The 15,151-nt window shown below is 35.6% G+C and overlaps 1 protein-coding gene across 1 annotated transcript in view; it reads left to right on the top strand.

Annotated features, from left to right (window-relative positions):
- Positions 1-15,151, top strand: part of ABCA12 (ATP binding cassette subfamily A member 12) — a 181,102-nt gene that overhangs the window by 111,492 nt on the left and 54,459 nt on the right. The window contains exons 16-23 of the mRNA XM_043577737.1: positions 493-657; positions 982-1,192; positions 2,144-2,283; positions 4,075-4,194; positions 7,376-7,466; positions 9,608-9,787; positions 10,377-10,692; positions 13,529-13,643. Coding sequence (XP_043433672.1) covers positions 493-657; positions 982-1,192; positions 2,144-2,283; positions 4,075-4,194; positions 7,376-7,466; positions 9,608-9,787; positions 10,377-10,692; positions 13,529-13,643 — 1,338 coding nt within the window. The remainder of the gene's footprint in view (positions 1-492; positions 658-981; positions 1,193-2,143; positions 2,284-4,074; positions 4,195-7,375; positions 7,467-9,607; positions 9,788-10,376; positions 10,693-13,528; positions 13,644-15,151) is intronic.

Raw genomic sequence — 15,151 nt, 5'->3', positions numbered from 1 at the left:
GCCCCTAATCTATTTTCTATCTCCAAAGATTCTCCTTTTTTAGACATTTTATATAAACAGAATCATATATTTGTGGTCTTTGTGTATGTGTGTTTTTTCACTTAGTATAATGTTTTTGAATTTCACGCATGTTGCAACATGTGTTGGTATTTCGTATCTTTTTATTGCCAAACAGTATTCTAGTTTTAGGGTGTACATTTTGTTTGTCCATTCATTTGGATTGTTTCCATTTTTTTTTTTTTTTGGCTCTTGTGAATACTGCCACTATGAACCTTCACATACAAATCTTTGTGTGGACATGCATTTTCCTTTTGCTTGGATAAATACTTAGGAATGGAATTCTGGGTTGCATGGTAAGCTTATATCTAAGTTATTTAATAAACTTCCAAAATTTTTTGCACAGTGATTATAACTTTTTAGATTCTTACCAACAGTGAGTGCAGGTGCCAATGTATCCACATAGATCATTTATTTTTATTCTGTTCCTGTTAGGTGTTTTTCCCTAGGGAAGATCAAAAGCCAGTAGAAAAGATGATAGAACTCTTCATGAGGCTAAAAGAGATTCTCAGTCAGATGGCTTCCGGCACACGTCCGCTGCTGGATAAAATGTCATCCCTGAAACAAATGCATCTGCCCAGAAGTGTTCCGTTAACACAGGTAGGAAAGCCACCCAGTAATGTGCTTCTTGGGAAATTCCTTTTGTCATATTAACTTTTATTTGACATTAGTTATAATACATGCAGCTACAAATACAGTACATTCAAAAAAATCACCTGCAGGGAAACTCTTCTAGTCTGGCAAAAGCGTTGCCACTTAAATTAGCGAGGTTCAGCATTCTGCATTTACATTTAGGATACATGTTTTAAAGGAGTTATGGAAGCTATAAGGATACTCTAAGCATTACCAGGTTTTCTTCTGTATTGTCCTCAGCAGCATTTATAGCTACATAATGTTAATAAATCGTGGATTTTTATCTCCCAGGCAATGTACAGAAGCAACCGGATGAACACACCCCAAGGATCATTTAGCACCATCTCCCAAGCATTGTGTTCCCAGGGGATCACCACTGAATATTTAACTGCCTTGCTGCCCTCTTCTCAAAGGCGAAAAGGCAACCACACCAAGGATTTTTTGACTTACAAATTAAGCAAAGAACAGATTGCTTCCAAATATGGAATCCCCACACATACCAGTAAGTATACTTCAAAATTAGCACAGTGACATCATCTCCTAACAACATTGTCCACTGTGTCTTAACTTTTCATAATAAATGAGGCATTAATTTTCCCCAGCACTTACACGGCACTTCCCACACTTCAGGCATGTTTGCACATTGACTGACCCACACGTTGCAAACCTAGAAGGTAGGCATCTCCATCTTAGGGGAGTTGAGGTGCAGACAGACTTAAGTAACTGGCCAAGGTCGCCCAACGTGGAAGTATCAGAGCTATGAGTTGAGCTCAGCAGTCTAGCTTCTGAGTCACAACACTGAGAACTTGTCCATCACAACTATACTGTCCTTGCCAGTAAATAATGCAAAAACATGCCCTAAATCTGCATACTCAACATTTTTCTTAACTTTTGAAAATTAGAAATTAGTCTCACACGTAGAAAAGCTCTGTGAATGCAGCAGAACTATAAACACTTAGCACATCAACACCGTTTACTTGGGATGCAAAATTCTATCAGTTGAGCTCTTCCAAGTGATATATGAATGTTTAGTATATTCGTGCAATTGGATTGACTCATTTATTCATCTCTTTACTCATTCAAAATTTACTGAACAACTCTTATATATCTGGTACTACCCTAGTATCATATTTTTGCATACTAACATATATATTTTTAAATTAAGTGTTGGTTGGAAGATACTCTGAAATGTGATTTTTCAAAACCTTTCCAACTCCTCTTGGCAAATGCCATCACTTATCATAGTCTTGCTTATGGGGTTAAACTCTCATACCTAAAGATTTGTTACTACACTTTCTTACTTTGATACCAGATGCTTCACAACTGTTAATAATAAAGGAAGTATAAGACATGCATCTGTGGGCGTAATAACAATAATCTGTGTCAATTTACCATAAGAAAATAGATTTTACATACACATACTAAATGGATTTTATTCACTTTTTCCTTCCAGCACCATTTTGCTTCTCCCTTTATAAAGACATCATTAATATGCCTGCTGGACCTGTGATTTGGGCTTTCCTGAAACCTATGTTGTTGGGGAAAATTTTGTACGCGCCATATACCCCCATCACAAAGGCAATAATGGAAAAGGTTTGACCCTTATAACTCACAGTTTCTATCTAAAGTATTAAGATGATTTTTAAAGTAGTCAGCTTCCAAATCTGCTATAGTTGACTCAGATTTCTTTATATCTTACCTAGTTTACCCTTGGATTTCTGAAACTCGTAATTCTCAGATTCTGCCCTGTACATGTGTAAACAGTGTAGATTGTTTAGTAGCCCTTTGAAGAGAAATGAACCAGGGTGACACTTGAGAGTGAGGTTAGTTGAAGCAAGATCTCATATTTTTCAGCTTATCTCCAAAAGCAGAAAATTTTTCTACCACTAGTGTCTAATTTTCAAATATGTTAAAATAATGGCACTAGAAAAAAATAATATTAGAGCATTATGTAACTAGTTTGAACAAAAACAATCCCTAAATTATAAATTATTGGCTTCACATTAGGTCGTACAATTCAACATGTTATGTTTATATGAAAGATAGACATCGAGAAATACAACATTATTAATAGTCAGTATACTTATCATCTACCTAACTTAATCATAATTACATTTCCCTGCAACTTTGAAAGTTGCAATTTTCATGATTTGAATTATAAATTTGATACTTTTAAAATGATAGAGTGGAAGGGAAAAATCTCCACTTTACCATTACTTGGTCACTAGACCATAGTTTAGGTGAATATAACGTTATTGTAGGTCTATATAAAAATGGACATGAGTTCATCACTGGTTTCTAGGATGACGTTTGTTTTTATTGTTTGCATTTTAATATTTAATTTGCTTTATTGACTATGTGCTCCTAATAATTTTGCATAAGTGAAGTCATTACCTGCTTATTTTCCAAGTGTAGTCATTTTTTTGTCTTTCCTTTTTGTTTGGCTCTCACCTCCTCTCTTTCTCTCCTCTTGATCTTATTCTTTCTTTTATGTAACTTATAATTTTTAGTATTCAAGGATGTGTTTTTTTGTCATTTATGTACATTTCTCTAATTCTTTATAGATCATGATACTATACATACATTCATATGCAAGGTTTTTGTCATTGCTTATATTATTAAAATGAGGTTACATTATAGTACTTTTCTATGTATTACTTTACTCACACAACAATACCTTGTGGAAATTCTAACTCAGTTGGCATCGTTTAATTCATTCTTCTTGAAAATTGCAAACTTTTTCATACCATAGAATTTACTCAGCCAATCTTCAGTTGTTGGGCATTTATTGTGTTTCCAGTGTTTCCTTTTGTTTTCATTTTTGTTTTTGCAAATGTAAATAATATAACAACAAATATTCTCATGCATGTTATTTATGCAGTGGAATTTTTATTTCAATGAAATGATTGTTCAGGATTGAGGGATTAAGGAATACTGTATTTTATGTAATGTCTGTTGTCAGATTGCTTTCCAAAAAAGGCTGTAACACCTTCATTTCCACCAGCAGTATATGAGAGTATTCTCCTCATATCTTTGAACTAGGATGTTTCTGTAGTAGTCAAGTTAAATGTGTCATTGGAAAAAATGAATAACTTGTGAGAACTCCAGAAGACATGTTTTCATTTTGACTGTAAATTCACTATGGACACTGAAGCAAACCCTACATTTTCCAGAATTTTTAAAAGTGATCCTGACCCTATATAAAAGCTGTCATTTAAAAACTTCTGACCATGTGGGAAATTTCTGACATTTTTTTTTTTTACTAGCTCTACCTTTTAGAACTGTTTCTTTAAAGTTGTATAACAAAATAACCTTAGGATACCTTTTTGGGATGTGGGAGAAATAGTGATGGACCTGATCTGTCTTTGTTTCTTTGTCTTTAAGTCTAATGTAACTCTGAGGCAGCTGGCGGAATTAAGAGAGAAATCTCAAGAGTGGATGGATAACTCACCACTTTTCATGAATTCCTTCCACCTGTTAAACCAGACAATTCCCATGCTCCAGGTAGGAGACAGCTCTGTCATTCTTCTTCATAGGAATTATAATTCTTTAAGATTTTAATCATCCTCATTATGGCAATGGGCCTGTAGTAACTTGGAATCCGTATCCAATAGATTAAATTTCCTCTCCTCCAGAGAGAAAGTCTGAGACAGGATAACAGATCTCTCACATTCCTAATCATCCTCACCTCCTGTGGTGCATCCTCTCTGTATCTGTAATTCAGAGATAAGCCATTTTACAGGTTGAACTTGAGACCTAACTAGTGATGTAAATCTTGTTTTCCAAAAATGAAATGCTGTAAAAACTACTTAGAATGTGTTTACTTTATTTGTCCCTTCACTTTAAATTATTTTTTGCTATTTTAACAGAACCAGAGTTCCTAAAAATACTAGTATTCTGGAGAAGAATGTTCAGTTTGGGGAATTCTTTGGTTGAAACATACAGCACTCTAGGGTAAAGATTTGACAATGCAACTCAAATACAATGTGCACTGGTTCAAAGTATAATTTGCAATTCTTGCAAAAGATGTAGGGTTTTCTGAAGATGTTGAAAATAATGTGGGGCAAATGTTCCAATCACAAACAGCTACTGAGAACTAACAATGGAGCAGCAGAGTCAGACCAGCTACCAGGTGGAGGAGAGAAAACTGGCAGGAAGGATGCAACATAGGAACTTTAAGAGAGAATGGTTTACATATCAAAGTATTGAGAGAGGCCCATGGAAAATTGATGGAGAGCTAAAATATATTTGCAAAAAAAGGTCCTTCTTAAAAACATGCTCAAGAAGTTAAACATAGAATAAAGGATTTGGTTCATACAACTTTGTCAGAAAAATTATATCCAAAGATGCCTTGCTTAGTCTTTGTTTTGACTAACAATCAGCGCATAGTTATAATTACAATCTGGCTTTTATCATAAATAATATATAAAGTTTATATTATAATATAAAATACATTTCTGAAATAGATATTTAATAACTTAACTAATATAAGAAAAGTAAACTTGCATCAGACATCTTCCCCACAATTTGCTATTAAACTTGGTTCTAATTTTAAGCAGGTTCAAGTGGATGTTTTATGTAACAAAGACCATTTAATAGTACTTTGTTGACCTATCTGTTTTCCTAAATGTAAGATTGTTCTCTTTTTCCTTTAACTCTTTTTCTGTGGAGTAAAAAAAAAAGAAAAACCTACACATATCATTTCACTAAGGAAAGTTTTGTGGCTAAAGCAGTGAATTAACAAAAGGCATGATCTGTGCATAATAGTTCCAAAGTGCAATAATTTGCTATGAAGAAATTCTGTGATTGTGTCCATAAAGGGACCATCAGCTAATGGAAGCAACTTGATTCTGCTCTAGACCAAAAATAAATCATTATTCTCAATTATTGAGGAAAAACGTATTTATGCAAATGTACACAGATTTTGAAATTTAAGGCTTTTAGCATAACACCTGGCTTTGCCAATGTGAATCCCGAGGCAAATGACATAAGACACTTGATCAACAGTTTACGAATCTCTAAAATGAATATACTGAGAGCCACTTCACAGATTTGTGAGGATCATATGTGTGAAAGCATGTAAAAATAGTGTCACTCATCACAGGATTGATCGCAAAAGGAGTGGTGGGAGAATGGAGATATGGCTCAGTGGATCTTCTCTGAATTGCAACAGACACAGTGCTTTGTTTATTAGTAATGCTCTAATTCAGTTTTTCCAGGATGCACAAATTAATTCCTGGTAAATAGACTTCAGAGGACTTGGGTTATCACGGTGTGTAGCTGTGTGATAGCCGTCAGTCTACATGCTGTCACCTGCCCTTACCCCTCAGCATCTATGGATTTAGTGAATTAATTCTGTTGTATCTATGCTCTGTTAATACATATTATTCTTAACCTTTTATCTCCATGGTAACAAAACTGAAGATATTGGTAAGAAGGATAGAATGATGAGTGATCCTGGATTGTCTTCCAAAGGGAAAACCAGTTTTAGTCTGGTTCCCATAAAAACATGGCCATGAATTAACACATAAGATAAGCATTTCTCTAATCACGTTGAATTCTCTGTCTTCAGCCCTTTGGCCCTTTGGCCCTTATTAATTTTGTGTCCTTAAGGGACCTCAAGGTGTTCTGGAAAACTCTGTCAGAAAATTAAGCTAAACTCTGTTAGACAGTGTGCAGTACACAGTAAGGTCTCAACAAGTGTTACCTGGCTGTATTTCTGGAGTGGTAGAAGCTATGTCTCCTAATTTGGAAGATAGCTATAAAATCATTATATGTTAAAGCATTGAGGTTTGTTTTTTTTTAATTTTTCAGTCTTTCCATGGAGATAGAGAAATTTAAAGATTTGTCGTCAGTTTATTCTTCCATGCTCACATAATTGTGCTTTTTGCAATGATAAATGATATTATAGTAATTTACATTTGAATGTTCTGATGAGTCATTCATCTCTACTTTACAGAAAAGTAACATGAAGCTAGAAAAAGCAGATTGCTTGCTGAGAGCCCATAGCTAGGAAGTAGTAGAACTCTTGCACCTATCAATTGTGATACGAAGTTCCATTTAGGCATCACAATTTTTAAATATTTTTTAAATTTATTTTTGAGAGAGAGAGACAGCATGAGCAGGAGAAGGGCAAGAGAGAAAGGGGGGACAGAGGATTGGAAGCAGGCTCTACACTGCCAGCAGTGAGCTCCATGTGGGGTTCGAACTCACGAACCGTGAGATCATGACCTGAGCCGAAGTCGTTCAACCGACTGAGCCACCCAGGTGCCTGTAGACTTCACAATTTTTAAAAGTTGTATCAGTTTCTTTTAGTTGAACAAAATTCAACCATGAACCACTACAGTGGTATATAGAGTATATCAAAAAACAAATGATGTCATACCCGTGGGTAAAAGGACTGTTACATTGAATGTAATTTCCTAATGTTGATAATTAGAGTCATATCTGGCCACAGGAGCATGCTGACTAATTTGTGTCTATCAACAATAAAACCCAGCCTTTCTAGTCATTACCAGCCACACACCTTCTCTTCCTTTCTAAGGATTTGTAAGTGAGCACTGTAAGGTGATGCATTGATAATGCCGGGTGGTTGTTACTTCCTTTCACTGTAGATGCTGTTAGACAGATGATGATTAAACATGTTTTCTTGTACTGAAACTGATTCCCTATTGTTATTTGTTAGAATACTTTAAGGAACCCCTTTGTGCAAGTTTTTGTGAAATTCTCTGTGGGACTTGATGCCGTTGAACTATTGAAACAGATCGATGAACTCGGTAAGTCCAGAGTTACAAAACTTTTATTCACTAGTCATGTCAGGAATGTGAAAAACATGGTTGCATTTGAAAACGTTTTATTTTCTTCTGCATTTGATTTTTAGCTAGTTATTCTAAGGACAGTAAAATCTTGGACATATCTATCCATCTTTTTCCCAGATAGTCGTATTACTACAAGTAGTAATAACTATTCACATACCCAGTGTCTGCAGTTAGTTTCAACAAGTATATATTTCATGTATTCCTATAGTCATTGGTCACTTGGTAGATTGCTAGAAGTAAGAGGACTTCCCCCCGCCCCGCCCAGCAACTTTATGAAAAGCAAGTCCTTAAGGACAAAGGAAGATGAAATGGTTTATTTCCAGTTACATTTAACATCTTATCTCCACTGGCCTCAGTATCACTTTGATTAACCCAGAATGTAACTGGAAGAAATTATTGAGTTAGCAGAAGCAAAACAAAGGCAATGAAGAGATTCAAAAGAAAATAAACTTAAATCAGTATTCAAGTTTGGATCCTCCTCTCATGGTCATTTAAAAGAAACAGGCAAAGAGGATCAAAGGAAGCTGTCTGAACTTATGCATTCCCTCTGCCACATCCCCACCTTCAACCTAAGGGATGCAAGACATCTAATTCAGTCTGTGTCTGATTCACTGTTGCTATGCAACCACAAGTATGAGGAAGGGATTGAGAGCATCAGAATTTGGCTGCAGTAGAGCAAGTGCCCCTCCTCCCTGAAGCTCCTGGGACAGAAGTGACATTGTCTGTAAACCAGTAGGGAGGAATTAGGCTCATGTTTGTATTGTATATAATTGTGTGCACTTTATGATAGTTGACCGAGTTTCATTAAGGAAAAATACTAGTGTATTTATTCTCTAAAAGTACCATTTGGGTAAGAAACCATTTGATCAAAATATCAGGAATATACTACAAAGTTTTATATAAATTTTATCTTCTTAATATAGGACAGGAGTTCTAGAATTTAAAAATAGACTAAAATGAATGTAGCAGTGAGGCTTGATGTTTGTGTAATTGTATATGCAACTTAGTATCTGAGAGTTTATATAGTTTGAATTGGGAGTGGGGCACTGACCCTCATAGCTCTTTGATCCTGTCTGCCAGCATTTCTAAGGAATCCTTGGTGTTGTGTTAATTTCCAATGGCCGCTGGAGGCCACTGTTCAACCACAGTTTTACCCCTCCCCCACCAATGTCTATATCCAGCAAACCATTTCACTTTAAATTCTAATGAGAAATGCATTTAAGAAGTTGCCCTCTGTGAGAAATTAGTCTTGCGTTGGAGTTTGGAAGAGTCATGTTTGGGTTCTGTGAGGAGGGATTTATGATACAGCATTCTTGGTATTCATGGTGATCAAGTCAGTGAAAATTTAATTGGCCAAGTGATTTATTAACTTGCAATTTCATATTTACCCTTTGTCTCGGTTGATTTCCTCATGAGGAATCATGAAATTGAAGAGCAATTAAATCCTCTTTCTTCCAAAGTAATTACCTGAAATAAAAACTTGATCATTTTGTCTAGATTAATACAGATATCAATAGACATAACTCACTTAAGGTTTTATATCAGTTTTAGAAAGTTGTTAACTATGTGGCATAGATTCTCACAGTCTCCTAAGAAATGATTCTGTAGCACAACTTATTTAATGACATAGTTTATTTGCACTCTACATAGATTTTTCTTTGTTTAAATTCTTACATTCACATTCCCTGAATGAAGTTAAGTGTTTCTGTTTATTCAAAACTTTTATCACTAGTGTTCTTCCTGACTACATGTAGATATATATTTTTAATTATTCACCTTTAGTCATTGGTTACCTAAATTGTAGCAGGATATACTTTTAAATTGGCTTGTACCACTCTTTGAACTTGGGTCTACTATATCAGTACCAGCTCAACATACTCTTCAATGAATATTTGAACAACTGGATACATTTTCCTGTTATTAGCTATTTTTGTTACTGGATATTTTTGGAGCAAATTCTACAACTTCCTATTACTCATAATCTAGTATAATGGTTATTACATACCAAAAAGTCAGTATTTTGTTTGTCTCAGTACTATTAGAAACAACATTATAATACAACTAATATGTGTTTTGTCTGTTTTGCTTTGCTTTTTTAGATATTCTAAGGCTGAAATTAGAAAACAGCATTGACCTCATTGATCATCTCAACACACTGTCCTCCCTGACAGTAAATATTTCCTCCTGTGTATTATATGACCGTATTCAGGCAGCAAAAAGCATAGATGAGATGGAGAGACAGGCTAAAAGGCTTTACAAAAGCAACGAACTCTTTGGAAGTAAGTGTCATTCTACTAGAGTTTGAGCTTCTCTTTGTACTAAAATTGGCCAAATTCTTTCCTCACCCCTTTCATCCAGAACTCAGAAAAGTAGTCTGGGGGGTCACTGTCCCCTCTGATGTCCTTAGAAATGAGAACCTTTCATGTAGTAAACCAACTATATTGTCCGTGGAGACTTCAACAAATGTGTAATTTTGTTGGCATGGTTAGAATTGAGACTGAAATGGATTACAAAGTTATGGGGTGAAGTTGAGTCCATCTTCATAATCAGTCAAGATTATTCATTTGTGTGTGTGTGTGTGTGTGTATGTGTGTGTGTGTGCGTGCGTGTTTTAATTTTAGTAAGTGGCTTAGAGTGATCTATTTAATCTGGCCACTTAGTTTGTAATTATATTCTCAAACTCCTGCTTTGAATCTCTGAAGTTGTCACTTCCAATTAGCCATCTTTCCTGTAAATTAGGAGCCTGAACTTACTGTCACATTACAAACTCAATTGCCTGTTTGGCTGCCCCCTAAGTGTCCCCTCCAAACAATGAATAATGTCAACCATAAAATAACCTTTATGCTGTTGTTTCCCTTTTATTTTTAGGTGTTATTTTTAAGCTTCCGTCTAACAGAAGTCGGCATAGAGGCTATGACTCTGAAAATGTCTCTCTTCCTCCTGTCATAAAATATACCATCCGCATGAGTCTCAAGACTGCGCAGACCACAAGAAGCATAAGGACCAAGATTTGGGCCCCGGGGCCACACAATTCTCCATCACATAACCAGATCTATGGCAGGGCTTTTGTTTACTTACAGGATAGTATTGAGAGAGCAATCATTGAATTGCAGACTGGAAGAAACTCCCAGGAAATAGCAGTCCAGGTCCAAGCAATTCCATATCCCTGCTACATGAAAGACAAGTAAGTCTCTGCAGCTCTAGCCTCTTTTAATAGTCAACCACTTTTTTGAGCACTCATTTCTATGTATTCATTCACATGTATCAAATGAAAGCGATCTCTTTCACCGAAGTTTTGTCTAAAGCTTGCTTCCAGGAGAGGGTCGATGGTACAGGGCACAGCTCCACTACAGCTGCTCATTGTTTCCAAAATGATGGCAAAGTTCTTACCAAATGATTCAGGTTTTCTTCATCATAACCCTTAGCTTTCCAAGGAGTATGGCCCTTGAGTTAGGAACATTAAACTACAGACCTGAATGCATCACTGCACGATTTTGATGCTACCTACTCTCTACTGGTCTTCGCTTTCTCTAGTGAAAGGAGAGGATTAAACAAGGCAATCTTAACATCTCTTCCAACTCTCAAATTTTATTAAAAATCTGTGAGTCCATGACCAATTTTAAGAAAAATTTTGATAGAGCACATCATTGATTCACTCTCTAAGATAAATATTATGCCATCTAACACTATGTTATGTTAGGTACTACCAGTCCACTTGCTAGAAATCCTTATCTCAAATGGTTTGCTACATCAACAAAAATTGTACGGATCATGTTTTAGACAATTGAATTTGAATGTTCAAAAAGTCTGCCAGGCGGGTAGCGCTGGCTGGCTCCTCCACTCTGACCACAGTCAGCCTCATCCTCCTACATAAAAGCTTGAGGCAGAATATTACTTTAATGAAATTACACTTGTTAGCCCATTTGCTCAGTTTATATACAATTTAGATGGCTCTGCTCTTTTTTTTTTTTTCTTTTTTCTTTCTATCAATGTGTCTGTCTACTTTGGCTGCTTCAAGAGCTGTAGATAAAATGAGGTGATGCAACCCTTTGTGCAGCAGCGATCCAGGGAGACGGATGAGGCTTCCACCAGTGGGTTGTCAAGGTTAGCTGCTTATTGTGGAGGCCAGTCAGTTCTCTGCAGCCTGAACTGTGTAGGAACTGCATCGGCTGGCACAAATAGTAAAGACCTGTGGGTTCAATTAAAAGAAAATTTCTCATCTATTTTCCACTCATTTTTTCCCCCTTATAAATGTTGGTACCTAGGATAGTGGGTACCTGGATTTTCTTTTTAAGAATAAAAGTAACTATATTCTGCTTTCTTCATGGGAGTATGGTCATAATATCCTACATATACATATCAACTCTTTATTGCATACAAAGTGCTTTCACATATATTATTTCCTCTGTTCACCCAACAACCTTAGTACGGTAAGTGAGATGAGGTATCATCAACCGTATTTTCCTGATGAAAAAACTAAAATCCAGAAAGCTTAAGTAACATGTCCGTAGTTGTATAGCTGGTAACTCAGTGGTCTTTCGATTAGGAGACCAGAATTTTCTCCTTTATATTAAACCAAACCTAAACCAAACCAATCTTAAAGTACACCATCACTGGAAGAAACATTTTAGGGAATTTGTTATTAATGAATGAGGCCCTTTACCTAATTCTAGAGCCAGAAACACCATTAGGGCTGGACCTGAACCAAGAGAAAATTCATTCAACAAATATTGTCTAAGTGCCTAAGCCATGCCAGACAGTTTCCCAGGAACCAAAAAAAATGGATATGGCCTCCACCCTCTTCTCCATCCAAAAAACAAACAAAAAAACAAAAACAAAAACAAAACAACACACACACGTATGAAACAAAACAAACAAAACCCTCCTATCTTTGATGATAATACACTTCTGATGCTAAAGTGATAATGAATGATGGTGATGTCATGTTCCATTAATATTTGCATTTTTCATGAGGACCTTTGAAGGTAATTCCTTAGCCTTATAGATTAAAAGGGGAGTACCTTTGGCGCCTTTCTCTAAGTGAAAATGTCAGTGGAGCCTACTACGGAAAACAGATCAATTTAGAGTTCTTCTCATTGAAAACTACTCATTTGCCCATAGACATGTGAGTAATGTCAGAACCATGATTCTCAAAGTATGGTCTCTGGACCAGCAACATCAACATCAGCTGGGAAATTGTTTAAAATGCAAATTCCTTATCCCACCCCAGATATAATCAGAAGCTTATGGGTAAGGCTCAGAAATCCGTGGTTTAGTAAGCCCTTCAGGTGATTGTGATGCATGGTTAACTTTGAGAAACACTGCATTGGAACTTTCTGGTATCATGGGCAGGCCACGGAAGAATACATTTGGAGCCTGATGAAGTCTTCCAGTGACTGCCTAATTTAACACATTACCAGAAAAGTCATTTATATACTGTTTATGAAACATCTCCTGGAGCATTATTTTGAGGAATCCAAGTTCTTTGTTTGCATTTTAAATTGAATGCTTTGAGTTTTATTTTATTTCATTTTGGGAAATTTAGTTTAATAATAACTATGAGCATCCAAAGAGTAGATAAATACAGTAATTTGGGATGATATAGCTTTTAGCTAGATAAACCGATCATCATCTAATTTTAAATCTGCCTTTTAGATAAGAATTTAGTTTAGACAGAAGGGTTTCGAGCTTTGAAATTATATCTATGTAATAATTATTTTCCTAGATAGGACATACTCAAACACACTCTAAACAATAGGGTAATTTTATCCAACAATCCAGAGGTTTGGTTTTTGTTTTTTTTTTTTTTTTTACTTTTGCAACAATACAGCAAGAAAATCAAAGGCTTACTGTTAAGTCAGCTTCGTACTTCATAAATAAAGGAATAATATTAATGACTATTCTCAATTTCAAAGCAGGATTATAATTTGTAAGAGGGAATGTGTTTTTGTTTATCACAATCTGCACAGTTGATATTCATTAGGGTCGCTGAATTTTTTTTTGTTTCTGTTTTTTTGCAGCTTCCTAACCAGTGTCTCTTATTCTCTTCCAATTGTGCTCATGGTTGCCTGGGTTGTATTTATAGCTGCATTTGTAAAAAAACTTGTTTATGAGAAAGATCTCCGGCTTCATGAGGTATGTCAAGAATCTCTTTTTATTATGAATAAAATCTACTTGTATAATAATTAGTATGCTTTTCATCATATCTATACAAAATCAGAAAGCCCGACCCATACCTCATGAATTAAAAAGAAAAATATTTTGGGGCGCATGGGTAGCTCAGTCGGTTGAGTGACCAACTTCGGCTCAGGTCATGATCTCACGGTTTGTGTGTTGGAGCCCCGCGTCGGGCTCTGTGCTGACAGCTCAGAGCCTGGAGCCTGCTTCTGATTCTGTGTCTCCCTCTCTCTCTGTCCCTCCCCAATTCATGCTCTGTCTCTGTCTCAGAAATAAATAAACATTAAAAAAAATTTTTTTTTAAAGAAAAATATTTTATGAATCATAAAGGCAGCTGATATAGCAATATTTTGTTTTAAAAAATTACGCAGAAATCATGTTATAAGTGCCTCTAAAAAACAAAATGTAAATAAATCTGAGTAAAATCTGAGTACAATTTATAATCCTAAGAGTAATTTTTGCCCATGAAATTCCTATAGGAAATTCAAATAATAACAGTAATAATTAGTAAGGCAGGAAGATTGTTGGCATGGTAACTAAATGAGTCCAAACGAATTTAGATATAGATATATAGATGTAGACACAGACATAGTCATAGACAGACAGATGGCTTGTTTCAGCTCTCAATAAGCAAATTCTCTTTCCAGTATGCCTTGTCTTCTTCAGTTATCTTCTCTCCTATTTTCCACTGACTCATGATTCATAGAGACTAAGAATTTCATGTTATGCTACTGACTAGGTTAATAATATAATGATGAAAGACAGGGCCTGGGATGTAAAGTATGGTCTCTTCTTGAGCATGTTCCCCATCATTATTTCCAAATCCAAAATAGCTTACTTCTTTTTAGAATTTATGAAAAAGTGCTGTGTGATTTTGGGATTGTATTGGAATAAAAATTATTTTATCTGCTCATCCTGTAATGAGTCAATCCTTACACTCACTGAGTGAAAAGAAAGCAAGAACATTTCAAAAGTGGGGCGCAGTAATTACTGCAAGGCCTGGCTGACAACCTGAAATAATGAGGTTAGAGTAACTTGTTAGTCCACTTGTGCTTTTCAGACTTACTTTGCCAATGCTTCCAGGCAATTGATTATTTCTCCTTACAAGGTACAAATTACTGATTCATGTTTTTGTTAGCTCAGCATCAGGCTTCCAGGGGTGTTCTAGAGTTTGAACCTATACTTCTTACCTTTTCTATTTGAATTCTGGTTGATCCTCACAGCTGCATTTTTATATTTCAATTACAATTTGCTAAACCTCTCATCAACTGGTTTGAGCCTTCTTGTATTCAGAACTGTGTGTGATACTTTCTTAATTCCAACTTAGAAAGGTTTTCTTTTTCTTTTTTTTTTTTTTTTTTTTTTTGTATTCTAGTTATTTAATGTACAGTGTAGTCTTGGCTTCAGGAGCAGAACCCAGTGATTCATCTCTTACATATGACACCCAGTGCTCATCCTGAGAAGTG

This window comes from Prionailurus bengalensis, chromosome C1 (genome assembly GCF_016509475.1).
Source record: "Prionailurus bengalensis isolate Pbe53 chromosome C1, Fcat_Pben_1.1_paternal_pri, whole genome shotgun sequence".
NCBI classification, from domain to species: domain Eukaryota; kingdom Metazoa; phylum Chordata; class Mammalia; order Carnivora; family Felidae; genus Prionailurus; species Prionailurus bengalensis.
This window is presented reverse-complemented; position numbering and strand designations above follow the sequence as displayed.